At 47.4% G+C, this 27,172-nt stretch overlaps 1 protein-coding gene across 1 annotated transcript in view; it reads left to right on the forward strand.

Moving 5' to 3' along the window:
- LOC138491168 (solute carrier family 12 member 9-like) overlaps window positions 1–27,172 on the forward strand; it is a 1,232,896-nt gene that overhangs the window by 306,657 nt on the left and 899,067 nt on the right. The window contains exon 3 of the mRNA XM_069617543.1: window positions 24,856–24,993. Within this exon, the coding sequence (XP_069473644.1) occupies window positions 24,856–24,993 (138 nt within the window). The remainder of the gene's footprint in view (window positions 1–24,855; window positions 24,994–27,172) is intronic.

Below are 27,172 nucleotides of genomic sequence, written 5' to 3' on the forward strand. Positions count from 1 at the left end.
GGTTGAGCATTTGCTGCTGCGATCTGAGCGTGATCTGCAGGTCGCAGCTTTGAATCCCGGCAAGGCCAACTCAGCGTTTCATCCTTCCGAGGTCGATGAATGAGTACCAATTGCGGTTGGGTGATATTGTATGTAAATATGTTCTCTGTAAAGAGCTTTGGATTAAGGCGCTTTATAAATAACACATCATTATCATTATATTCAAACATAACATGCATAGTTTAAACTGTTGCCAAAATGAGGGTTTTCCCTTCAGAAAGGTGAAGGTTAAACATGATGCATCTTTTTACAATATTAAAGGCATGTGTGTGCTCGAGTCGAGCACAGAATTCAGACAGGTGGCACTAAAATGATGTTCAGAAGCAAGCACTAATTTCCCTCCCAGGCCCCACAATTCACAGGTCTGTGGCTGCCCAAAGGGTGCAAGCATGAAATAGCCAAAGAACTAGCAAAGGACTGTTTTTTTTGTTGTTTGGAGAGGCCTAAGACAGTGCCCAATGGAACTCGTACTGTCAAAAGAAAAAGAGTCCTAGCTCCTCTTGTGACCTCACCCTTGGGAATCCAAAAAGAACTATTCGGATACCTGACGACCTGCCCTCCTTAGTTGCAACAAATTACACTTACAACCATCATTGAAAAAATATATATATTGCTATGCTTTATTACAAAATTCATTACATATTAAAAGATTTTTTAAAAACAGCATATCAACCACAATAATTCTAATGTGTGGAGCAACGGAGAAACACTTGAATGTAAATAAAAATAGAAAATAAAGAAAGAAAGAAACAGAAACCCTATGATAGAACTAAAGGAGTTCTGTGTCAACGTGAAGAAAAGTACCTGCACCTTTAGTAAGCAAGAAAACAGAAGCACCATTAATATCGCAAATGTTACTCTTTTGTGGTTGTTATTAACATTACAAACAAAAACATCCAATTGTATACTAAACAACACATAAAACATAAACAATATGACACATTAGCATCTTAGGTTGAACCACAAATCTGATGTCTAATTCTGAATCTCTTAAATTGATGATGAGGTCATATTATTGATTCTGAGTATACAGCAGCTCGTAATGCCTCGTGGAAACCGTGACATGAAATAGGTCATAGAGAAGTTAAAATGGAGAAGAGTAAATCTAAATGCGCCACTGCATCAAGACACCTGTGAAAGGACACCCAAAGCCATAGAAGGGTGAGAATAAAAACTGTGCGCCAAAGGTACACACGTTTCACAGCTGTAAACATGTCCCGTAAAGATATCCATCCGGCCATCTTTACAGAAGCTGCTCAGTGCTAAGCAGGCAAATGGCATCCCTGCTGGGTTCACCATGTGTCTTTGATGACATTCTGCTGCACGCTCAGTACTACCAAGAGAACCAACTGCAAAGTATGTCACACAGTGCATAACTGTGATGCTTATAAGTAATCTTTACATTAATTATATCTTAAATAAATGGAAGGACTTTTACTCTGAAACAGTACTTCCAACGACAGCAGGACATCTATATCTATACCAACATATCTCAAAACGTTCCTATCTATTGTACAGTCCAACCAACTCTATAGTTAACAAAAATGTTAAATTACCTTAAACGCAAGCTGCCAAGACCGATACCTTACACCACGCCCACAAAGGTAATGTTTTGCTGGAACGCCCGATCCGTTGTTCAATTTTACTCTCAGAGTGTTGGGTATTTTGCACAATTGCACAAACAGCAATGATATAAACAGTATGTACCCGTTCATCTTTATATATAAAGCTAAATGTGTATATGTGTGTTTGTATATTTGCCCGGCTATACAAATTCACATCGTTGAACCCACGTCTACCAAATTTTGCATGAATTCCTCTTTTGTCTGGGGCAAGATCGTAGTCTATGTTTGAATGCAAAAATCCTAAATGCAAAAGAATTTTTGGGATGTGTGTGCATGTTTGTCCAGCTATTCAAATCCACACTGTTGATCCCACTGCTACTAAATTGTGCTTGGATTCCACATTGGGGGCAAGGTTGTAGTCTGTTTGGATGCAAAAAATTCACTCCGTAGACACCCTCGTTTACTGATGCTCACCGTGATCTGATGCTCACCGCGATTCACTACAGTAGGTACTAGAAGGAGGCAACATTTGGAAAAGTGTCTGAAGCAAAATGTTTGATGTGTTGGTTATTCCTTTGAAATATATTACTACTGTATACAGTTTGAAAATGTCTATGAACGCATTTTTTAAGGGAATAAAAAAAAACATTGTACATTTGTTTTTTATCATGCCACTCCAAATATGGGAAATGGCAAGGTTACAGTTTACCTAAGTTTATTCACGAGAAGAGAGCAAAATCAATCAATCTTTCTTGGACATTTTCTCAAATGTGCTGAAGCCATTGAGTGACTGAAACATGCCGCACAAAAAACAAACATCACTTGGAAATGTTCCATCTGATGCAAAGCGAAAATCAATATCAAGAGCTTCTGAAAGACAACAACAAACAGCAGCATGACATGGCGAATAGAGGACAAGAGCACCTTCCTCCAGGGCAAATTAGATGCCAGAGCAAACTGAAGCAAGACTTGCCAACAAGAGGACAAGAGCAACATCCTCCTGGGCACATGAGACACCAGAGCAAACTGAAGCACGACTTGCTGACAAGAGGACATGAGCAACATCCTCCAGGGCACATGAGACACCACTCGATCAGAACACGGACAACGCTGGGTACCCCAGCTAGTTTGTTATAGAAGGTGCCTGCATTGTGCAGCTACGAGGAACGCTGTTGCTTCCCACACATGAATGTTCAGGGTCACCCTGATCCATTACTCCAGCAAGAGAATGTGCAGCCAAAGAGTCTAAGAACCTTCTCCAACTGTCTTTATTCCACTGAGGTCTTTATGCCCAGTCAGAGTTTACAAATTACACTTGGGATTTTGCCATATTTTAATGGTGTTCCAGCCCACGGGATTGGATATACATCGGCTGGAGCAGGGAACTTGCCTTATTTCAAGTTTGCCCCCTGATAATATCAGAGCTGTAACCATGAGAAGGGGGTTGAGTTTGTAACATTTTTGTAAGATGTGCCTGTACCACTTGCATATATTTCATATGCAAGCTTTGCCATTTGACAAGACCGGATCTAGACATTTAATTATGTTGCATTAATATTACAGACCAGTCTAGTTGCTCATTGAAACCAAAATTCCTCATTCCAACCTTCTCTCACTTGTGTCCAGTTGGCAGACAGCTTATGTTCTTATCACTTCCTCTAAAAGATTGTTTTCTGACTTAACTGAAAGTAGACAATTAGCCGTGACAATTGCCTATAGTGCACGCAACTGTAGAACACACTGCCTTCTCCAAATCTTGGGCAGCAACGATCTGAAAGCGCTCATTCCACTAAGATAACACAGCAGATGACAGGTACAAATTAATAGAGAGGACTCTATAGCTTTCTAATCCATGCAACCTTAAAAATGTCCTTACAATATTATGGTGCCAAAATGCAGCAAGAATGGGGGTGATGGGGTGTAGTTTGGATAACGCAGACAGAGTTTGTTGAAGGGGTGGAATCCGGTGAAATTGCAGAGTCTGGAAGAGGTGAAGTAAAGTTGGGGGAGGGGGGCCTCATGCATTTATTTGGGCCTAGGGCAGCAGAAAGCCTAAATACACCCCTGGTCAGGATACTACTGCTGCCTTACTGAAAGGCAACTGTCCCTGCAGGACTGAAATATTTCACCTCACACTGGATGGGACACTACTGCTGCAAGACTGAAAGGCAACTGTCCCTGCAGGACTGAAATATTTCACCTCACACTGGATAGGACACTACTGCTGCAAGACTGAAAGGCAACTGTCCCTGCAGGACTGAAATATTTCACCTCACACTGGATAGGACACTACTGCTGCAAGACTGAAAGGCAACTGTCACTGCAGGACTGAAATATTTCACCTTACACTGACAAGGCCACTACTGCTGCATGACTGAAAGGCAACTGTCACCGCAGGACTGAAATAGTTCACCTTACACTGACAAGGACACAACTGCTGCAATACTGAAAGGTAACTGTCACTTCAGGGCTGAATTATTGTACCTTACACTGGCAAGGACACTACTGCTGCAATACTGAGAGGCAACTGTCACTGCAGAACGGAACTATTTCACCTCACACTGACCAGGAGACTACTGTTGCCATATTGAAAGGCAACTGTCACTGCAGGACTGACATATTTCACCTCACACTGAACAGGAGACTGTTCCTGCAAAACTGAAAGTCAAATCTCCCTGCATGAGTGAAATATTTCATATCACACTAGACAGGAAACTACTGCTGCAATACTGAATGGCGATCCTCAGTTCTAGATTGAAATATTTCACCTCCCAATGGACAAGACACTACTGCTGCAATACTGAAAGACGACCCTCAATGCAGGGCTGAAATATTTCAACTCACACCTGACCGGACACTACTGCTGCAATACTGAAAGACGGCTCTCAACTCAGGACTGACATATTTCACCTTTCTGCACAGGGCACTACTGCTGTAATACTGAAAGATGACCCTCAATGCAGGACTGAAATATTTCAACTCACACCTGACCGGACACTACTGCTGCAATACTGAAAGGCGGCTCTCAACTCAGGACTGACATATTTCACCTTTCTGCACAGGGCACTACTGCTGTAATACTGAAAGATGACCCTCAATGCAGGACTGAAATAGTTAACCTCACTGGACAGGACACTAGTGCTGCAATACTGAATGAAAACCCTATCTGCCGGACTGATATATTTCACCTCTCTTTACAGGACACTACTGCTGCAATACTGAAAGGCAACCCTCACTGCAGGATTGCAATGTTTCACCTCACACCTGACCGCACACTACTGCTGCAATACTGAAAGGCGGCTCTCACTCAGGACTGACATATTTCACCTCTCTGCACAGGACACTACTGGTGCAGTACTGAAATATGACCATTAATGCAGGACTGATATAGTTAACCTCACTGGACAGGACACTACTGCTGCAATACTGAAAGATGACCCTCCATGCAGGACTGAAATAGTTCACCTCACTGGACAGGACATTACTGTTGCAATAATGAAATACTGAAAGGCGACCCTCAATGCAGGACTGAAGTATTTAACCTCACCGGGTAAGAGCCTGCTGCTGCAATACTGAAAAGGGGACCCTCATTGCAGGACTGAAACATGTCACCTCTCTGGACAGGACACTACTGCTGCAATACGGAAAGGGAACCCTCTCTGCAGAACTGAAACAGGTGCTGCTTATAGAGGGGACTTCATTGTCCATCCTATGAATGGTCATTTACTCATGTTGCTTCTGGACCCTACTCGCCCAGCCTTGAATCATGCAACCAGTTCTAGAAGCGGTGGGCATTAAGATGGCTGGTGAGGTGCAAAACAAGTTCACCCTCCTAATCATTGTTGGACTCCATTTACCAGCACTCCCCACTGTGGGTCACTCAGCCAGCTCCTAACCCAGCTTACTGTCTTGACCCCCCACCCCTCAAACCGCCCCAGGTGGCTAAACTATTTTGCAATTCTGCTGTTTGTGGAAATTATTCAAGGCTCTGCTGAAACCCAAGTAGACCTCATTCACTGGCCTAACTCATTTCTCAGGCATGACCTCAGTCTGGCACAGCCATGTAGGTGTTGACCTTCCAGTCAATGTCTTTCCTCGTTTTCAGAATCCTTTCCTTCATAAGTGATTGCAACTACTTTCGTGCCATGGGGGTCAGGACAGCTGGCCTATGGTTACCAGAAACATCTTGCTCTGCTTTTGTGCAATCCGACTACATCTGAGATTTGTACTTGGAACAACTCACAAACAGCATTTCTGAAATACCGTAATCCTGTAGTTTTTAGTCAAATGTTTGATTGTCAAGTTGACATGTACATCTCTGTGCAGCAATGTGTCAGTTTAACCACTACATCACAAACTCAGACAATGCCTCCTTTAAAAGATCAAAGCAGAGTATGTCCTTTAAAAGGAATTCTAATACACCTGGATTGAGGCCGGCTAGAGGGGGTGGGGGTGCAGATATGGTGAGCGATTAATGCAGCACACATTGATGATGAATAATTGGAATGATCGTTCTAACCTTGAGGGCTGTCCCTTGACCACCAACCCCAATATGAAATTGTATGTAATGCCGATCCAAGGCTTTCATGTCCACTGAGCTGAACATTTGGAAGAGTGAGTGATATTTCAGGGCTCAGGTCGAGGGTACACACAGGTCAATGGCACCCATCCACTTTTTTCAGAGGGCGGACACCGCCTCCCTGTGTATTTTACAGGCTGTGTGTAAAATGAGAAAGGCGCGTTGGGCAACCGGGAGCCAGTGCAAGGAACGCAGCACCGGGGATATGTGAGCGCCACAGGGAAAACCAGTGGCAACCCGAGCAGCCATGTCCTGTAGCCGTTGAATGAGACCCTTTGGTTGAGCTAAGTGACATAAACTAAGCCTCCTTCACCAATCAGGAACACCAGAAGGTAAGTAGTTTACATGTAGGTATTATTCTCTTAGTTAGTACGTAGAGAAAGCACTGGGACATCCATCTGGTCCAGTATCTTAGGTCCAACTGCCATCAGTAGAACGTTGCAATCAAACCTACACCAACATTCCACCTAGAGTCCCAGTGACATCCCCACACCAACATTCCACCTGGTCATGTATGCATGATCCCAGTGTTTATGGGTGCAGCGAGATGCTGTCTGGTCATGTTTTAGGGGACAGGTGGTGCTGTCTGGGCTATTTTTAGCGGGCAGTGAGGTGCTGTTTGGTTGTTTTTGGGGACAGTGGGGTGCTGTTTGGCGGGCCGTGTGTGCTGTCCGTGTCAATTTTGGGGCCAGTGTGGTGCTGTCCAGCGGGCAGTGAGGGCTGTCGCTCTTTTGCGGCAGTGGCGTGCTGTCTGGCTATTTTAGGGGGGGCAGTGAGGTGCTGTCTAGTGGGCAGTCAGGTGCCACTTAGCGGGCAGTCAGGTGTTACCTAGGTCACATTGAGGGCAGCGAGGTTCTGTCTGGTTGGTTTCTGGTGTATTTGGGGGTTTTAGGGCACTGAGGTGGTATTTGTTGGAACCGTGAGGTGCGGTCTGGTTGTGTTCTGGTGTGTTAGGGACAGTCAGGTGCTGTTTGGTTGTTTTAGGGGCAGTGAGGTGCTGTCTGGTCGGTTGTGGGGGCAGTTGGGAGCTGTCTGGTTGTTGTTGGGACTGTGATATGCAGTCTGGTTGTTTTAGGTGCTGCCTGGTGTATTTAGGGACAGTGAGGTGCTGTCTGGGTGTTGGTAGGGACTGTGAGGTGCAGTTAGGTGTTGTTTGGTTGTTTTAGGGGCAGGAGGTGCTGTCCACATGTTGGTAGGTGGGGTAGTGAGGTGTTATGTTGGCTTTAGGTTATTGAGGTGCAGTCTGGTGTTTTAAGGGACTGTGGGGTGCAGTTGGTGTGTTTGGGACAGTGAGGTGCTGTCTGGGTCATTTTTGGGGGCAGTATGGTGCTGTCTAGTGGGCAGTCAGGTGCCACTTAGCGGGCAGTCAGGTGTTACCTAGGTCACCTTGGGGGCAGCGAGGTGCTGTCTGGTTGTTGTCAGGGGCAGTGAGGTGCTGTCTGGTTGTTGTAGGGACTGTGAGGTGCGGTTGGTGGTTTTTGGAACAGTGAGGTGCTGTCTGGGTCATTTTAGGGACAGTGTGGTGCTGTCTGGTTGGTTTCTGGTGTATTCAGGGACAGTTCAGGGAGGTGCTGTCTGGTTGTGTTCTGTGTGTTTTGGGTGTTTTAGGGTAGTGAGGTGGTTGTAGGGACTGTGAGGTGCGGTCTGGTGTTTTTAGGGACAGTGAGGTGCTGCCTGGTGTATTTAGAGACAGTAAGGTGCTGTCTGGGTCATTTTTGGGGACAGTGAGGTGCTGTTCATTAGGCAGGCAGGCGCTGTTTGGTGTTTTAGGGACAGTCAGGTGCTGTTTGGTTGTTTTAGGGGCAGTGAGGTGCTGTCTGGTCGTTTGTAGGGGCAGTTGGGAGCTGTCTGATGTTGTTAGGGACTGTGCGGTGCAGTCTTGTTGTTTTGGGGAAGTGAGGTGCTGTCTGGGTCGTTTTTGGGGACAGTGAGGTGCTGTCTGGTTGTTGGTAGGGACTGTGAGGTGCAGTTAGGTGCTGTCTGTTGTTTTTGGGGCAGTAAGGGCTGTCTGGTGTTTGTAGGGATAGTGAGGTCTTGTTTGGTTGTTTTCTGGTGTATTTAGGGACAGTGCGGTGGTGTTTGGTTGTTTTAGGGGCACATGCGTGTGCGCCCTGGGTGTTTTAGAGTTTAGTTAGGTGCTGTTGTTTTTTTTTTGGGGACAGTGCTGTCTGGTTGTTTTTGGGGACAGTGGGGTGCTGCTTAGCGGGCAGTGAAGTACTGTCTGTGTCATTTTTTGGGGGTAGTGTGGTGCTGTCTGGTTGGTTTCTGGTGCGTTTTGGGGGTTTTTGGGCACTGAGGTGGTGTTTGATGGGACTGTGAGGTGCGGTCTGGTTGTGTTCTGGTGTGTTAGGGACAGTCAGGTGCTTCTTTCTGGTTGTTTCAGGGGCAGTGAGGTGCTGTCTGGTTGTGGTAGGGGCAGTTGGGAGCTGTCTGATGTTGTTGGGGACTGTGCGGTCCAGTCTGGTTGTTTTTGGGGCAGTGAGGTGCTGTCTAGTGTTTGTAGGGATAATGAGGTGCTTTCTGGATGCTGTCCACATGCTGGTAGGTAGGGTAGCGAGGTGTTGTGTTGGCTTTAGGTTATTGAGGTGCAGTCTGGTGTTTTAAGGGACTGTGGGGTGCAGTTGGTGTGTTTGGGACAGTGAGGTGCTGTCTGGGTCATTCCTGGGGACAGTGAGGTGCTGTCTGGTTGTTTTAGGGGCAGTAAGGTGCTGTTTGGTCATTTTCGGGGACAGTGAGGAGCTGCTGGTGTTTTGGGGATAGTGAGGTGTTGTGGGTTGTTTTAGGGGCAGTGAGGTGTTGCCTGGGTGTAGAGGGGGCAGCGAGGTGCTGTCCATCAGGCAGTCAGGTGCTGTCTGGTGCTTTTAGGGACAGTCAGGTGCTTTTGGTTGTCTGTTGGGCAGCAAGGTGCTGTTGTTGATTTAAGGTTTATTTAGGTGCTGTATAGGGCCTGGTTAGGAATAATTAGGGTTGTTATGGCGGTACTAAGGGGTTTTTAGATTATTTGTTTGTAGGGACTGTGAGGTGCGGTCGGGAGTTTTTGGATTATATCTATGTTTTGGGTAAGGACAGTTAGGTGCTGTCTGGTCATTCAAGGGGCTATGACACTAAGGTAAGGGAATTGCAATAGTCTAAACGACTAAGCACAAGAGCAGCTACAACTGGGGGATGAAGATGAGACAGTATCAGAGGAAGGACTTTGCTAAGAATTCTTAAACGGAAATGCCCAGCTTTGCAGACAGCGGCAATCTGGGACTCCATAGAAAGAGAAGCCGAGATTATTACCCCCAAATTCCTCACCTTTTTGACTGGGATGGGAAGGGGACCCAGAAAAGAAGGCCAAAAAGAGGACACAAAAAGTGAAGGATCGGGAGGGGATCCCACCACCAGCACCTCCGTCTTGTCCCCATTCTACTTCAGCCAATTGCGGTTCATCCAATCTCCCACCGCTGCCAGACATTCCCACAGGACCATGACATCCCAGTCTGATCAAGATCTAAATGGATCAAGATCTGGGTGTCGCCGGCGTACGAGTAACATCTGACGCCGAAGGAGCGGATGAGACAAACAAGAGGCCAGATGTAAATATTGAAGAGAACAGGGGATAGGGCAGAGCCTTGCGGGACACTGCAAATAAGTGAAAAAATGGAAGAAAGAAATGGAGGAAGTGAAAGAGTCTGAGTTCGGTCAGCCAGGAAGGAGGTAAACCAGGCATGAACCTGACCCGAAATTACGACTTGGGCCAGGCAGTTGAGCAGGATGGGGTGTTCAACGGTGTCAAATGCCGCTGACAGATCTAATAAAATCAGGGCACCTACCCCACCTGCATCAACCAGCCTGGCCATATCATCGAGAACTGAGACCAGGACACTCTCGGTCCCAAGACCTGGCCTAAAACCAGATTGGGCAGGATCGAAAAGCCCAGTAGACTCCATAAAGGGTGAAAGCATAGGGGAGATAAGAGATTCGAGAGGTTTCATAAGAAACCAAAGGAGTGAAATAGGATGGTAATTTGAAGGCACCAAGGGATCAAGTGAAGGTTTCTTAAGAAGGGGATCACCGTGGCTGTCTTGAGTTCAGAGGGGATAAAGCCAGTTTGACAAGAATCATTTACTGCAGCAGTAATCTGCGCAAGCAATTCAAAAGAGATGTCCTTCATGACAGCCAAAGGAACGGCGTCAGATGGAGAACCAGACTTAACTCGAGAGATAGCAGTATGGACATCAGGTTCAAGTCACTCGGTTTCACCAAAGTTTGGTAAAGTTCTCACGGTTCCAAATAAAGTTCACACTTTTTCTTACAGTGTAGGCAGGCTTCTCTGGGCTCCTTTTCCCAGATTCAAGCCTTATCTTACTTCCACACACTATAGGCATCTCAAGGCTCCCTTGCCCAAACTCAAGCCTCTTCTTATTTTCCACTTCAATAGGCTTCTCAGGGCTCCCCTTTCCCAAGCTCATGCATCTTAGATTCATAAACATTCAATAGACCTCTCAGGCTTCCCTCACCCAAGCTTAGACCCTCTTGGTTTCACAAAGTTCAGGTCAAACTTCAAAGTATTCAAATTTTCAGACTTAAAGTTCACCTTTTCAAAGTACAAATTCTTTAGTGGTTCCCTTCCCCATATTTCACAAAGTTCTCTTAACATGACTTTATAATTCACACACTTGGTGGGGTCTCCCTAGGTCGTGGTGCAGTTGTCATACTGCACGGTCCACCCACTACTGGTCACGCAACCCGGGCCCCTGGGGTTTAGCCTTACCCCCTCTTTAGCAATCTCAACTTTATCTCCTTGATCAACTTCCAACTTGACACTTGTATGTTTTCTGTCCACTTCGAATTTTTTTTCTTGGGGATTCCACTCACTTTTCCGTTCTCCCGTGGCTCCCCTGCTGATGCTCTCTATTTTGCTCACTTGTCCGTTCTCCCGTGGCTCCCCTGCTGATGCTCTCTATTTTGCTCACTTGTCCGTTCTCCCGTGGCTCCCCTGCTGATGCTCTCTATTTTTCTCACTTTTCCGTTCTCCTGTGGCTCCCCTGCTGATGCTCTCTATTTGGCTCACTTTTCTGTTCTCCCGTGGCTCCCCTGCTGATGCTCTCTATTTTGCTCACTTGTCCGTTCTCCCGTGGCTCCCCTGCTGATGCTCTCTATTTTGCTCACTTGTCCGTTCTCCCGTGGCTCCCCTGCTGATGCTCTCTATTTTGCTCACTTTTCCGTTCTCCCGTGGCTCCCCTGCTGATGCTCTCTATTTTGCTCACTTTTCCGTTCTCCCGTGGCTCCCCTGCTGATGCTCTTTATTTTGCTCACTTTTCCGTTCTCCCGTGGCTCCCCTGCTGATGCTCTCTATTTTGCTCACTTGTCCGTTCTCCCGTGGCTCCCTTTCTGATGCTCTCTAGTTTGCTCACTTGTCCGTTCTCCCGTGGCTCCCCTGCTGATGCTCTCTATTTTGCTCACTTGTCCGTTCTCCTGTGGCTCCCCTGCTGATGCTCTCTATTTTGCTCACTTGTCCGTTCTCCCGTGGCTCCCCTGCTGATGCTCTCTATTTTGCTCACTTGTCCGTTCTCCCGTGGCTCCCCTGCTGATGCTCTCTATTTTGCTCACTTTTCCGTTCTCCCGTGGCTACCCTGCTGATGCTCTCTATTTTGCTCACTTGTCCGTTCTCCCGTGGCTCCCCTGCTGATGCTCTCTATTTTGCTCACTTGTCCGTTCTCCCGTGGCTCCCCTGCTGATGCTCTCTATTTTGCTCACTTTTCCGTTCTCCCGTGGCTCCCCTGCTGATGCTCTCTATTTTGCTCACTTTTCTGTTCTCCCGTGGCTCCCCTGCTGATGCTCTCTATTTTGCTCACTTTTCCGTTCTCCCGTGGCTCCCCTGCTGATGCTCTCTATTTTGCTCACTTGTCCGTTCTCCCGTGGCTCCCCTGCTGATGCTCTCTATTTTGCTCACTTGTCCGTTCTCCCGTGGCTCCCCTGCTGATGCTCTCTATTTTGCTCACTTGTCCGTTCTCCCGTGGCTCCCCTGCTGATGCTCTCTATTTTGCTCACTTGTCCGTTCTCCCGTGGCTCCCCTGCTGATGCTCTCTATTTTGCTCACTTTTCCGTTCTCCCGTGGCCCCCCTGCTGATGCTCTCTATTTTGCTCACTTTTCCGTTCTCCCGTGGCTCCCCTGCTGATGCTCTCTATTTTGCTCACTTTTCCGTTCTCCCGTGGCTCCCCTGCTGATGCTCTCTATTTTGCTCACTTGTCCGTTCTCCCGTGGCTCCCCTGCTGATGCTCTCTATTTTGCTCACCTGTCCGTTCTCCCGTGGCTCCCCTGCTGATGCTCTCTATTTTGCTCACTTTTCCGTTCTCCCGTGGCTCCCCTGCTGATGCTCTCTATTTTGCTCACTTTTCCGTTCTCCCGTGGCCCCCCTGCTGATGCTCTCTATTTTGCTCACTTTTCTGTTCTCCCGTGGCTCCCCTGCCGATGCTCTCTATTTTGCTCACTTTTCCGTTCTCCCGTGGCTCCCCTGCTGATGCTCTCTATTTTGCTCACTTTTCCGTTCTCCCGTGGCTCCCCTGCTGATGCTCTCTATTTTGCTCACTTGTCCGTTCTCCCGTGGCTCCCCTGCTGATGCTCTCTATTTTGCTCACTTGTCCGTTCTCCCGTGGCTCCCCTGCTGATGCTCTCTATTTTGCTCACTTGTCCCTTCTCCCGTGGCTCCCCTGCTGATGCTCTCTATTTTGCTCACTTTTCCGTTCTCCCGTGGCTCCCCTGCTGATGCTCTCTATTTTGCTCACTTTTCCGTTCTCCCGTGGCTCCCCTGCTGATGCTCTCTATTTTGCTCACTTTTCCGTTCTCCCGTGGCTCCCCTGCTGATGCTCTCTATTTTGCTCACTTGTCCGTTCTCCCGTGGCTCCCCTCCTGATGCTCTCTATTTTGCTCACTTGTCCGTTCTCCCGTGGCTCCCCTGCTGATGCTCTCGATTTTGCTCACGTTTCCGTTCTCCCGTGGCTCCCCTGCTGATGCTCTCTATTTTGCTCACTTTTCCGTTCTCCCGTGGCTCCCCTGCTCATGCTCTCTATTTTGCTCACTTTTCTGTTCTCCCGTGGCTCCCCTGCTGATGCTCTCTATTTTGCTCACTTTTCCGTTCTCCCGTGGCTCCCCTGCTGATGCTCTCTATTTTGCTCACTTTTCCGTTCTCCCGTGGCTCCCCTGCTGATGCTCTCTATTTTGCTCACTTTTCCGTTCTCCCGTGGCTCCCCTGCTGATGCTCTCTATTTTGCTCACTTGTCCGTTCTCCCGTGGCTCCCCTCCTGATGCTCTCTATTTTGCTCACTTTTCCGTTCTCCCGTGGCTCCCCTGCTGATGCTCTCTATTTTGCTCACTTGTCCGTTCTCCCGTGGCTCCCCTCCTGATGCTCACTATTTTGCTCACTTGTCCGTTCTCCCGTGGCTCCCCTGCTGATGCTCTCTATTTTGCTCACTTGTCCGTTCTCCCGTGGCTCCCCTGCTGATGCTCTCTATTTTGCTCACTTTTCCGTTCTCCCGTGGCTCCCCTGTTGATGCTCTCTATTTTGCTCACTTGTCCGTTCTCCCGTGGCTCCCTTTCTGATGCTCTCTAGTTTGCTCACTTTTCCGTTCTCCCGTGGCTCCCCTGCTGATGCTCTCTATTTTGCTCACTTGTCCGTTCTCCCGTGGCTCCCCTGCTGATGCTCTCTATTTTGCTCACTTGTCCGTTCTCCCGTGGCTCCCCTGCTGATGCTCTCTATTTTGCTCACTTTTCCGTTCTCCCGTGGCTCCCCTGCTGATGCTCTCTATTTTGCTCACTTTTCCGTTCTCCCGTGGCTCCCCTGCTGATGCTCTCTATTTTGCTCACTTTTCCGTTCTCCCGTGGCTCCCCTGCTGATGCTCTCTATTTTGCTCACTTGTCCGTTCTTCCGTGGCTCCCCTGCTAATGCTCTCTATTTTGCTCACTTGTCCGTTCTCCCGTGGCTCCCCTGCTGATGCTCTCTATTTTGCTCACTTTTCCGTTCTCCCGTGGCTCCCCTGCTGATGCTCTCTATTTTGCTCACTTTTCCATTCTCTCGTGGCTCCCCTGCTGATGCTCTCTATTTTGCTCACTTTTCCGTTCTCCAGTGGCTCCCCTGCTGATGCTCTCTATTTTGCTAACTTTTCCGTTCTCCCGTGGCTCCCCTGCTGATGCTCTCTATTTTGCTCACTTGTCCGTTCTCCCGTGGCTCCCCTGCTGATGCTCTCTATTGTGCTCACTTGTCCGTTCTCCCGTGGCTCCCCTGCTGATGCTCTCTATTTTGCTCACTTTTCCGTTCTCCCGTGGCTCACCTGCTGATGCTCTCTATTTTGCTCACTTGTCCGTTCTCCCGTGGGTCCCCTGCTGATGCTCTCTATTTTGCTCACTTGTCCGTTCTCCCGTGGCTCCCCTGCTGATGCTCTATGTTTTGCTCACTTTTCCGTTCTCCCGTGGCTCCCCTGCTGATGCTCTATGTTTTGCTCACTTTTCCGTTCTCCCGTGGCTCCACTGCTGATGCTCTCTATTTTGCTCACTTTTCCGTTCTCCCGTGGCTCCCCTGCTGATGCTCTCTATTTTGCTCACTTTTCCGTTCTCCCGTGGCTCCCCTGCTGATGCTCTCTATTTTGCTCACTTGTCCGTTCTCCCGTGGCTCCCCTGCTGATGCTCTCTATTTTGCTCACTTGTCCGTTCTCCCGTGGCTCCCCTGCTGATGCGCTCTATTTTGCTCACTTGTCCGCTCTGCAGTGGCTCCCCTGCTGATGCTCTCTATTTTGCTCACTTGTCCGTTCTCCCGTGGCTCCCCTGCTGATGCTCTCTATTTTGCTCACTTGTCCGTTCTCCCGTGGCTCCCCTGCTGATGCTCTATATTTTGCTAACTTGTCCGTTCTCCCGTGGCTCCCCTGCTGATGCTCTCTATTTTGCTCACTTTTCCGTTCTCCCGTGGCTCCCCTGCTGATGCTCTCTATTTTGCTCACTTGTCCGTTCTCCCGTGGCTCCCCTGCTGATGCTCTCTATTTTGCTCACTTGTCCGTTCTCCCGTGGCTCCCCTGCTGATGCTCTCTATTTTGCTCACTTGTCCGCGCTGCCGTGGCTCCCCTGCTGATGCTCTCTATTTTGCTCACTTGTCCGTTCTCCCGTGGCTCCCCTGCTGATGCTCTCTATTTTGCTCATTTGTCCGTTCTCCCGTGGCTCCCCTGCTGATGCTCTCTATTTTGCTAACTTGTCCGTTCTCCCGTGGCTCCCCTGCTGATGCTCTCTATTTTGCTCATTTGTCCGTTCTCCCGTGGCTCCCCTGCTGATGCTCTCTATTTTGGTCACTTGTCCGTTCTCCCGTGGCTCCCCTGCTGATGCTCTCTATTTTGCTAACTTGTCCGTTCTCCCGTGGCTCCCCTGCTGATGCTCTCTATTTTGCTCACTTTTCCGTTCTCCCGTGGCTCCCCTGCTGATGCTCTCTATTTTGCTCACTTTTCCGTTCTCCCGTGGCTCCCCTGCTGATGCTCTCTATTTTGCTCACTTTTCCGTTCTCCCGTGGCTCCCCTGCTGATGCTCTCTATTTTGCTCACTTGTCCGTTCTCCCGTGGCTCCCCTGCTGATGCTCTCTATTTTGCTCACTTGTCCGTTCTCCCGTGGCTCCCCTGCTGATGCTCTCTATTTTGGTCACTTGTCCGTTCTCCCGTGGCTCCCCTGCTGATGCTCTCTATTTTGCTAACTTGTCCGTTCTCCCGTGGCTCCCCTGCTGATGCTCTCTATTTTGCTCACTTTTCCGTTCTCCCGTGGCTCCCCTGCTGATGCTCTCTATTTTGCTCACTTTTCCGTTCTCCCGTGGCTCCCCTGCTGATGCTCTCTATTTTGCTCACTTTTCCGTTCTCCCGTGGCTCCCCTGCTGATGCTCTCTATTTTGCTCACTTGTCCGTTCTCCCGTGGCTCCCCTGCTGATGCTCTCTATTTTGCTCACTTGTCCGTTCTCCCGTGGCTCCCCTGCTGATGCTCTCTATTTTGCTCACTTTTCATTTTGCGCACAGCACCCCTTCACTTTCAGAGCTTCCTTCACTGTGCTTTACTTCAACCGAGGCTTTTGAGAATGTGTAATCTTATTTGTGACCACTCTGTTGCTTAGTATCTGAGGCTTTCGTTCCTTGGCAGTTTCACGATTGTCTTTCACACAGTTCAATGGCCGCACTCATTTTCCTACACACTGGCTTGCAACTTTGTATACTTGCGGTTCACAAACTGGACTTGCATACAAACTCACTGGCTGTGATTTCTTTTTGTGGTTCCTCGCGCTGAGGTCTGGGTCCCAACGCCTGCCCCTCAGGCACTCCGGGGTTGCCTCGTTAACCCAAGGGAACGAGCAGTTTCTGGACAACACTTTCCAAGTGATCAGCATTGTTCCCAGCTCCCTTTCTCTGACTGTTCTGGCTCCTTGGCTACACGGCGCCCTCACCACGCTTTCTCTTGTCACTTCCTCTCGCAGACCTTCAGCACCTCAGCATCCCGTGTTCCTTCAACAGGTCTTGGGCAGCTCTTGTGATCCTGCTCCCTCTCCTACTCGCTCTCTGGCAAAACCTCTGTAAAGAATGAGAAGAGATCACCTGCTGGACGCAGCAATGCATCATCCCTTCTGCTCTCATAACTGCTTTCCTTTGCACAGCTGAGGGCTCCACCTTTTATATACCTGAGCCCTGTCAAGGGGTTTCAGGTGTGAGTTCTTGGCTTCCCTTGCCTGACTCCAATTAGGCCAATTAATGAGAGATGCCTGGCTCTTAGCTCTCTTTTTCTTCCTTCCAGTAGTAAAGTTGTAGGCAATAGAGTGCATGTGTGTATGGGTGTTGTCAAATGCCTGACTCTGCCTGACCTTGTTAGAGGGACATGTTGGCTTCCTCCTCACAGCACTATAGGGACTGTTTCCATAGGTAATCTTTCCTACTCTTAGTTGCCTCTTCTTCGTCTCAGTATGTGTTGGAATTGGGGAGGGAGAAACAGGATAAGATTTACAATATCCCGTTAAGGCTGAGAGAGAGTAGGGTGATTGATAATTGGGCAAAGGGGAATTCCGTGTCTCAGTACCGGTAAATGTTACAGGTGGGAAAGGGAGGGGAGATGATTTACTGCAGCCTGAAGAGGTTGTGGGAGGGGTAAGGGTAGATTTACCATCCATAGGAAAAGGAGGATAGAGCATCTCACCCATGGGTACCCCACTCCTAATCCCCAAGGACCCTCCACCCAGGTGATCCTACCTTGCTTGTCCACCCCCAGGTTCTGGCTCCAACAGCAATGGTCCTCCCCTGGCCACCTGAGCAGAGGATCCAAGGGGAGAAGGAGTGAAAATACCCTCTGGTTTCTCACAACACCTTTTAATGTTTTCAGAAAAATATCAGAAGAACATATCCTCTCTTGGTGTATGTTGATTTTATGAAAGACAAATGCCCTTCGTCCTGTAAAATGTGTATGGTTATGCAAAGCCAATTGAATGAAATTTGCATATTTCACCTTGATATGCTAATTTCTGGTGATGTTACATCCCATTGCATATGTTAGCGAGTCCCCCCACTTTTATTTTTAGGATTTGACCCCCGGTATTATTTTTTAGCACTGATCAAGCATGATAAATCTCTTGCCGCGGGCAATCCCATTATTGAAGAGGGGTGTCAGGTCACCTAAAAAAATTCAAATAGGGGAAGATTTGATTCTGAATTCACTAGGGAAGGCATTCACAGATGTGTGCCCAGAATTCAGAATAGCCTATCACCAAACAGTCTGTCGCCAGTGCTGGATGTAAGAGGTTTAGGGGAGGGATATCTTGGTGCCCCACTTGGCCAACAGCGTGTAAATAAGTCCTTCCCTTATCAAGGCAAATTCTGAGAACCCCTTGGCGCAGTATATGGAAAACTGTAAGTGTGACCGTGCCAAAGATCATTGGTCTAGCGATTTGGAGGTGAATTTCACTGGTAGAGGGCTGCATTCTGCACTCTGTTCAAGAGAGAGATGATTATGAATGGTGCGTACAAGGTGTTCGCAGACCCTATTCCAGAACTGGTCAAGGCTCCAACCACAATGTGGCGAAGATTCTGCAGAATGTATCTTAACATGGAGGGAGGAAGACAGATTTGGAATGATGCAGGCTTGGTACCTGCCTGAAAGTGGAGACTTAGATTAAGATTCACTTGTTTACTGCCCTTCTCTGAGGCCATCTCAAAGTAATTTCTGCCCCTCTTGTTTCTTGTAATCTGAGGGGAAGCTTTGTCTTTAGTGAAACCTTTGCCGAATACCTATTTGAATCCAAAGTTGGGTCCATCGCTAACTTTCAGTCCTTTGTGAAGTGTGGTAGTGCCAACACATTGGAAGGGCAGGCCACCAGTCGGAAAGAGGATAGGATGAGAGAGTCGGTTTTACGGCAGAAAGCTCTTTTCCAAGTTGTAGGGATCAAAGACCGTTTGCTTTCAAGACATAAAACGAATAACTTTGCAAAAGTGGTTTCTATCTTATCCCAGCAGAGCACACAAAAGAAGTGCCATTTTCAGTGCCATCATCCCTTAGTGCTGCTAAGGGCTGCTTTCTGATTGGTCGTTTGTGGGTCATCTCAACCTCTAGAATAAAATACAGTGGCTGGTATGTGGCAGTGACAGACACCCACTTACATTGCATGCAAGGCATACGAAGAACAGCCTCAGAATTCAGAGAATCCCAGAATATAATGGCAAAATGGGTCCAGCAGGCGCTCAACACCTATTTGATTGCCCGTGTTTGCAAAGCTGCGGACCTGTGTGCAACAGATCAAGAGTGCTTTGCAGAACACATTTAATGCAGTGGGAACACGAAGTCCACTGTATAGAATTGTCGTTTGTAAGTAGGTTTGGGACGTGATTTAGGGGTCGCAATTGCGACCCCTGAGGTTTCCCTTGCTACCCCTAAAAATAAAAAGAAGAAAAATGTATTTTTTTTTTTAATTTTTATTGCATCTTCCTAGGCTGTGGTCAGCGCCATGTGGCTCTTTGCTTCTGGATTTAAAAAAAAAAAGAACAGGGGTTCCACAAGTCTAACACTTTCAGCACTGACCCTAAGTAAAAAAGAATAGCAACACCAAATAATGTCTTTTTCTGGAATTCTATTTAATAATTGCTAGACTCATTAAAGGTTTGTTTCAGGGACACTTCAGGGGTGAGTCATTGATTTAGTCTGTTCTTAAACTCCTCAACTCAGCCTTTCATCCTTCTGAGGTTGATAAACGAGTACCAACAAAGGTTGGGTGATATTGTAAGTAATTTTTTTCTATATAAAGTGCTTAAGCATAAGTGCTATTTAATAACACATCATTATCATTCGGCCATGGACGTCTGCTTGCATTCATAGTAATTTTGTAATATGGGCCTATACACACTGATCTTAACGATACATATGGTGATCCATTCTTGTATGAAATTTATATCACATTATAGTGATATTGTAACCATATTTTTCATAGTGTACTTAGGAACAATGCTATTTGATGCCACCTCCGGCTTTGTCAAGGGATTAAAGGTTGTGTTTCATCACTTCCCGCGATATCACTTTGGGGTGGGGTCAAATGACATCACTTCCTGTGATGTCATTAGAGGTCAAGAGGTCGTGTGATGTCACTTCCGCTACCCCTGGCATCTTGGTGAAATGACGTCCCTGGTGTAGTCCAATTGTGTCCTGATTATGAAAACCAAGATTTGAGTGGCGGTAGCAGGGCATCTAATTGAGAACTATCCATGCCCTGAAGCACGACGCACACAAGCTTTAGTCAAATAGTGAAGCCAGGGTTCAAATCAGGGGGAGGTGTTGCAGAGGACTGCAGCTGCCACAAATGAGTTGCAGTGCTCTGAGTGCGCAAGTGAACATTAATACTGTTTAAATACAGAGGGCATTTGAACACGGCCACATTTGTGCAAAGCAGATTGGGGTGCATACAAAAATGTACGGCTGGCTTTGCACGTTAACTGCAAAGCTCATATGCTACGCGTGTTTAAATAGAATCTTTGTTGATATTCAGTTTTAACTTTCAGCATGGCTCTGGGTGAGGTCTTGTTCGTTGCAGGGCACACTTTCCTTAGTCCTGCAGTGTGTGTGTGCGTCGTCCAGCATTGTAGTGGAGGATTCCGGTCTAGACTCTAGTGCAAGGCACACTGTCCTTAGTCAGGCAGTGTGTGTCCACTTCCAGCATTGTAGTGGAGGATTCCGGTCTAGACTCTAGTGCAAGGCACACTTTCCTTAGGCAGTGTGCGTCGACGTCCAGCATTGTAGTGGAGGATTCCGGTCTAGACTCTAGTGCAAGGCACACTGTCCTTAGGCAGTGTGTGTCCACTTCCAGCATTGTAGTGGAGGATTCTGGTCTACTGGAAGGCACACTTTCCTTAGTCCTGCAGTGTGTGTGTGCGTCGTCCAGCATTGTAGTGGAGGATTCCGGTCTAGACTCTAGTGCAAGGCACACTGTCCTTAGTCAGGCAGTGTGTGTCCACTTCCAGCATTGTAGTGGAGGATTCCGGTCTAGACTCTAGTGCAAGGCACACTTTCCTTAGTCAGGCAGTGTGTGTCCACTTCCAGCATTGTAGTGGAGGATTCTGGTCTACTGGAAGGCACACTTTTCTTAGTCCTGCAGACCGTGTGCGTCGACGTCCAGCATTGTACTGGCGGTTTCCGATCTACTGCACTGCACACTTTCCTTAGTCCTGCAGCGGGCGTATGCGTCTTCGTCCACATTGTCGTGGAGGATTGTGGTCTAGTGTAAGGCACACTTTCCTTAGTCCTGCAGCGGGCGTATGCGTCTTCGTCCAGCATTGTCGTGGAGGATTCTGGTCTAGTGTAAGGCACACTTTCCTTAGTCCTGCAGTGTGCGTATGCGTCTTCATCCAGCATTGTCGTGGAGGATTTTGGTCTAATGCAAGTCACACTTTCCTTAGTCATGCAGTGTGCGTCTTCGTCAAGCATTGTAGTGGAGGGTTCCGGTCTACTGCACGGCACACTTTGCTTAGTCCTGCACACTTTCCTAAGTCCTGCAGTGTGCTTTGACGTCCGGCACTGCAGTGGAGGATTCCGGTCTACTGCAAGGTGGGCTTTCCTTAGTTCCCTGGTGTGTGGTGAGGTCCAGCACTGCAGTGGAGGATTCCGGTCTACTGCAAGGTACACTTTCCTTAGTCCTGCAGTGTGCTTTGATGTCCAGCACTGCAGTGGAGCATTCCGGTCTACTGCAAGGTGGGCTTTCCTTAGTTCCCTGGTGTGTGGTGATGTCCAGCATTGCAGTGGAAGATTCCGGTCTACTGCAAGGCACACTTTCCTTAGTCCTGCAGTGTGCTTTGATGTCCAGCACTGCAGTGGAGGATTTGGTCTACTGCAAGGTGCGCTTTCCTTAGTTCCCTGGTGTGTGGTGATGTCCAGCATTGCAGTGGAAGATTCCGGTCTATTGCAAGGCACACTTCCTTAGTCCTGCAGTGTGCTTTGACATCCAGCACTGCAGTGGAGCATTCTGGTCTACTGCAAGCTGGGCTTTCCTTTGTCCTGCAGTGTGCTTCGATGTTCAGCACTGTAGTGGAGAATTCAGGTCTACTGCAAGGTACACTTTCCTTAGTCCTGCAGTGTGCTTTGATGTCCAGCACTGCAGTGGAGGATTCCGGTCTACTGCAAGGTGGGCTTTCCTTAGTTCCCTGGTGTGTGGTGAGGTCCAGCACTGCAGTGGAGGATTCCGGTCTACTGCAAGGTACACTTTCCTTAGTCCTGCAGTGTGCTTTGATGTCCAGCACTGCAGTGGAGGATTCCGGTCTACTGCAAGGTGGGCTTTCCTTAGTTCCCTGGTGTGTGGTGAGGTCCAGCACTGCAGTGGAGGATTCCGGTCTACTGTAAGGTACACTTTCCTTAGTCCTGCTGTGTGCTTTGACATCCAGCACTGCAGTGGAGGATTCCGGTCTACTGCAAGGTGGGCTTTCCTTTGTCCTGCAGTGTGCTTTGACGTCCGGCACTGCAGTGGAGGATTCCGGTCTACTGCAAGGTGGGCTTTCCTTTGTCCTGCAGTGTGCTTTGACGTCCGGCACTGCAGTGGAGGATTCCGGTCTACTGCAAGGTGAGCTTTCCTTTGTCCTGCTGTGTGCTTTGACATCCGGCACTGCAGTGGAGGATTCCGGTCTACTGCAAGGTGGGCTTTCCTTTGTCCTGCAGTGTGCTTTGACGTCCGGCACTGCAGTGGAGGATTCCGGTCTACTGCAAGGTGAGCTTTCCTTCGTCCAGTGTCAAGGTCTTGTCTTGTGACAAATTGTTGTTTCAAATTCCCCCCTCAAATTGTCTATCTAGGGGTGATCATAGTTTTGTAATGTAAGGCCTGAAGCTATGGAACAAGCTTCCATTGGGAATTCGGGCCATACAAACACTCAGTTCTTTTCGTAAAGTCTTAAAGACCCCTTGGGAGGATGGTCCATGGTAGGAGCTCTAGTGTTAGGGTTTGGAATCTGGTAGAGGTGTTTTTTCCCTCACATTATTACTTGAGTGTATTTAGATTCCATCTGCGCCCAGATACGATTTGGTTTGTTTAGGTGCACTATATAAGTGACTCAGAATCAAAATCAGTGTGCTTCGATGTCCAGCACTGCAGTGGAGGGTTCCGGTCTACTGCAGGGTGGGCTTTCCTTCGTCCTGCAGTGTGCTTCGATGTCCAGAACTGCAGTGGAGGATTCCGGTCTACTGCAAGGTGGGCTTTCCTTTGTCCTGCTGTCAGGACCATCTTTCAGTACTTCAGTGAGGGTCTCCGGTTTCTGTGAGGTGCACTTGTTGCAGTCCAACAGGGGTCACGTTTCCGAATTTCAGTTGTGTTTTCGTTTCCTGTGTGTGGGAGGCACTTGCATCAATCCTGTTGCAAAAGACCTTTTGGGAATGGCGGTGTCTTTGCAGTGTAACACACATTCGGTAAATGAGTGGGTATCATTTTCTCATTACATGTCAGTAGTGATGTCACAACTCGCCTGTGGGAAGAGCATTACTTTGTTTATGGGCATTGCAGGCTGACATGTACCTAAGGTGATTTATCCGGGTAGATAGCTCACAGGTTTAGCATTTGCATCTGACATGGGTCAAAGCTCCGCACTGCTGACTCAGCATTTCGTCCTTCTTAGGTCAATACATCGAGTACTATTAAAGTGGGAAATAACAGCTATTATTACACTCTTTAGAAGTGGGAGGAATCAGAAATTAAGCACTAAATCCACACCTGAAATTATCCTTTTTCATTTTGATTTTCATTTACCCTAGTGCATAAAAACCATGTTTAAAAAAAGTTATATGTTTGCTTTCTTGCTATTCTAGCTTTCAGTGTGTGAAGTGTTAAATATTTTATTTTCAGAAAATAGAAATGTAATGCTGACCATCATTTTTTATCACAAATATTATTTAGCGCAGTCCCTCCCCCTAGCCTATGTGCCTTTAGAAATGCTTACTTATTATGCTTTCATATTGTTCATGTTCATCACCACTAAACATTGATTGTTGTGGAGGATTTGTCCCTGCCTCCTAGAAGTGTGTGGCTTGTCCACTCGCCCGGTTTCACGTCCCACATTAACACATGGAGATCGTTATTGACCTTGTCTCAGTCAATCAGAATGTTTACAGAGCAGTCAATAACTGCTGGCACTGAGTGCATTCTGAACATGCTTTCTTCAAAAGCAAACAGGGAAACAATAATGCAATGTCCAGGAAATTCTTATCAAAAAGACACGTCTTCTCTGGGATGACCATTTGTTTGTCCAACATCCTACTTAACAGACTAAAGAACTAGCTACAACATGGCAAATTGCGTTCACTTTCTTTGAGAGAAACCATTTACTTTAACATAACACTCAATGCATGCCCATGTTAACCATGCTCCAGTTGCACCAAGTTTGCAATTAAAATTCTTAATTTATGACGACAACCTTGTTATTTAAATACTACAAAATAAAAACTAATCTAATATAAGTTTGTCTATTTGCTTTACTCACAATTAAAATACAATTTGTTCTTCCCCACCAAAGCTCCAAAACATGGATTGCTATTATCACTATGTGCTAATAGCCTTATAGACCTCATGAGAGGTCGTTAATTCTTGGGATAATGACCCTTCCCCAACTTTTGGCTCTCGGTGTACAGCTTTTTCCCCTGTTCAATGTCTGCCATTTTGAGAAAATATGTACAATTTCCATGCTTGGAGGGGGGAAATGGAAGCCATCCACATTCTTAACATTGTTTTCATTAAGAGGCAGCGCTGGGTACAAGTTTGCTAACCACAGCCTTAAGACCCTCTCATTGTGGAAAAGTCCTTGTTCACGGTCAGGCCCCTATCTATAATATTTAGGGGAGATTTGAAAAATGTGCATACATGTTCTTGGCACTCACCTACACCCCTGTTGGCTTTGCTTGGGAATGTGTAAGTCAACCTGTGGTTCTCCAGATCTTTCAGACTACATCTCCCATGAGCCCTACCCTAGGTAGTAAATGGTGAAGAATCATGGGAGCACTAGTCCAAAACATCTGGAGAGCTGCAGGTTGCGGACCTGTGGTGTAAGGCGTTCCCTTCCACCCTGCACTACGCCATGTGCCTTTGAAAGCACTTACACTTGGAAATGGCCTACTAGACGACAAACGCGGCAGCCATTTTAAGACTTGCATCCGCCTTCCTTGACTCCAGCATTCAGATATGATCAGTCGCGCTTTGGGTCCGGAGTTCGGAGGCAGCATTGGCATGATGTTCTTCCTGGGCAACGCCTGTGCCAGCACACTCTTCGTCCTGGGACTCGTGGAAGCCATTGTCGACACGTTTGGCATCCCACCAGGTAAAATCACTTTTCTGCTTTCTCGTGGGCACAGTCTCTGGGAGGGATTTCTTGGTCACCACACTGGTATGATGTATGACAATTGCAATGTGACATATGCCATCACGTGCCTTTGGAAGCAAGTCAAGTGTTTGCAGAATTTGGTCTATGCGCTGTTTGCAATATATTGTGCAAACCCATCTTCCTGCGGTGTTGTCTGTAATTCTCTGCAATACATACTTGTTGACTTTAAAGGAGCTGAGAAGACATACTGAAATGCAAATGATCTAGAATCATCAGTGAGTGAAGTGAAACTACTTTAAAAATGCAGATGGTGCCCCAAATTACCTCAAGCTCCCGATCACACTGCGGACACATGGGCCTCATTACGAGTTGGGCGGTATTCCGGTGCTAAATTTGCTGGAAAACCAGACAATGGAATTACCGTTACGACCACTTGGTCTGGCGGAATTACCGCTGGAATACAAGTGGTGGTGGCAGAGTTAATCTCCATTTTTTTAGTCCATTGAACTCTATGGGGCATTTGTGGTGGAATTACTGCCGGCGGAATTACCGCTGTGGTAATCCCACCAATATTGCCGATTTTCAGCAGAAATTACGAGGATGCTGGGGTTAAACCCCCCACTCCAATGCTATACTTGTAGATTGGCGGTGTGGGAAAAGTAGTGGTAATTCCGTTACTGCCAGATTTTTCCCACACCGCCATACTCGAAATGAGGCCCCATAGACTCTTATTTCCCCCATCGCCATGCGAACTAGACATGGGGGAATAGCAGCATATTGGGCTGAAAGTTTTACCGTAGATTTCCCATAATTTCTGAAACACCTGGTCTCACACCTTTAGTCATGAATGAGGAACACATACTCAATTTAATATCATTATTGAGGTATTTATCGAGTGCACACCTATGTTTGGGAAGCAACATCATGCTTTGCAAATCATTGGGGAAAGGACATGGTGAGGAAAGCAGAGATACAAGGGAGCCGGGAGCTGTCCACAGGGAAGGAGGCAATTTGGGAGTAAGGGATCTATCTACAGGAAGCCAGGGGCGGAATCCGAGGGGGAGAAGATCATTTAGTTTTGGGTAGGGTGGCATGTGGAGGGATGCTAGACCTATGTGTTAGGGAGAAGCCATTCCTTCCAGAGGAGGGTCTTGCGCTCCATCCAGAACTTTAGAAGTGAGCGGGCAAGTCTGGTGCTGACAGGGAGGAGTTTCCACAGTCTTGGGGTGTAGACAGAGGATGTCTGTCTTTCGGTTCATATCTTCCTGCTTCACCAGCGGAATTAAAGTCTGCACATGCCCTGCAATTAATGTTGCAGGGGCCTCCCTCCTTTGCAGGTTAGCAGCCAGTCAGTAACTCCATCAAAGTATAAGCAATTGAAATACAACTCATGACAATATAAACATGGACAATACAATATTTCAGATAAAGCAACCAAAGTGACAAAATAAGACCAGACAGCAGGAATGGAATTCATAAGTGATTTCCATGGACTCAAAGCACATTGCAAGTATTGAAGTATTGGAGTAGAGTCCAGGCCACCATAGCTGGCCTTCACTGCTTAAAGTCAAAATGACGTACTATCAGTTTTATTGTTCTACCCCTGTTCGACTTGCAGGCTGGTCAAAAGCACAAGAGATGCATAAGATCTTCAGATTCAACATCCCATAACAAACAGTCTGCATCGTTTGAAATTACCATTTGATCTACTGGCCATTGTGCAGTGACCGCCCTTACGGGCAAAAGATTGAGTCTCGCCCTGTCTATCAGCATTCGATCTTTTTTTAAGTTAGTCCACGAAAGATATTCCGAGATTGTGGACATGGAAAAAAGAGCATATGCACGGCTGGCCATTTTTGCAGCTCAAATTTGTTCACGTTCTAAATTCAAATGAGCAGTGAGATTCTGCAACATTCTATAAGGAATAGTAATAAACTAATGATTAAGACAGCAATCAGAAGCATGCATTTCAGTCAAATGTTAGACGTCAAACGTCTCTTAACGTAAGAGATCCAGGGAATTGCCACATAGTTTGCCTGAGACTCGGGTCAGGCGAGCTTTCAGATTCAGCCAGATTCTGAACCACAAGTTAATGGGGTGAGTATGAAACTCATCTTCGGTATATTGCATCCCCAGTTCTGTGTGCATGGCAAGCATAGGGGCCAAGGTGGGTAAA

Source organism: Ambystoma mexicanum, chromosome 10, assembly GCF_040938575.1.
Source record: "Ambystoma mexicanum isolate Mex_15411 chromosome 10, UKY_AmexF1_1, whole genome shotgun sequence".
Lineage (NCBI taxonomy): Eukaryota > Metazoa > Chordata > Amphibia > Caudata > Ambystomatidae > Ambystoma > Ambystoma mexicanum.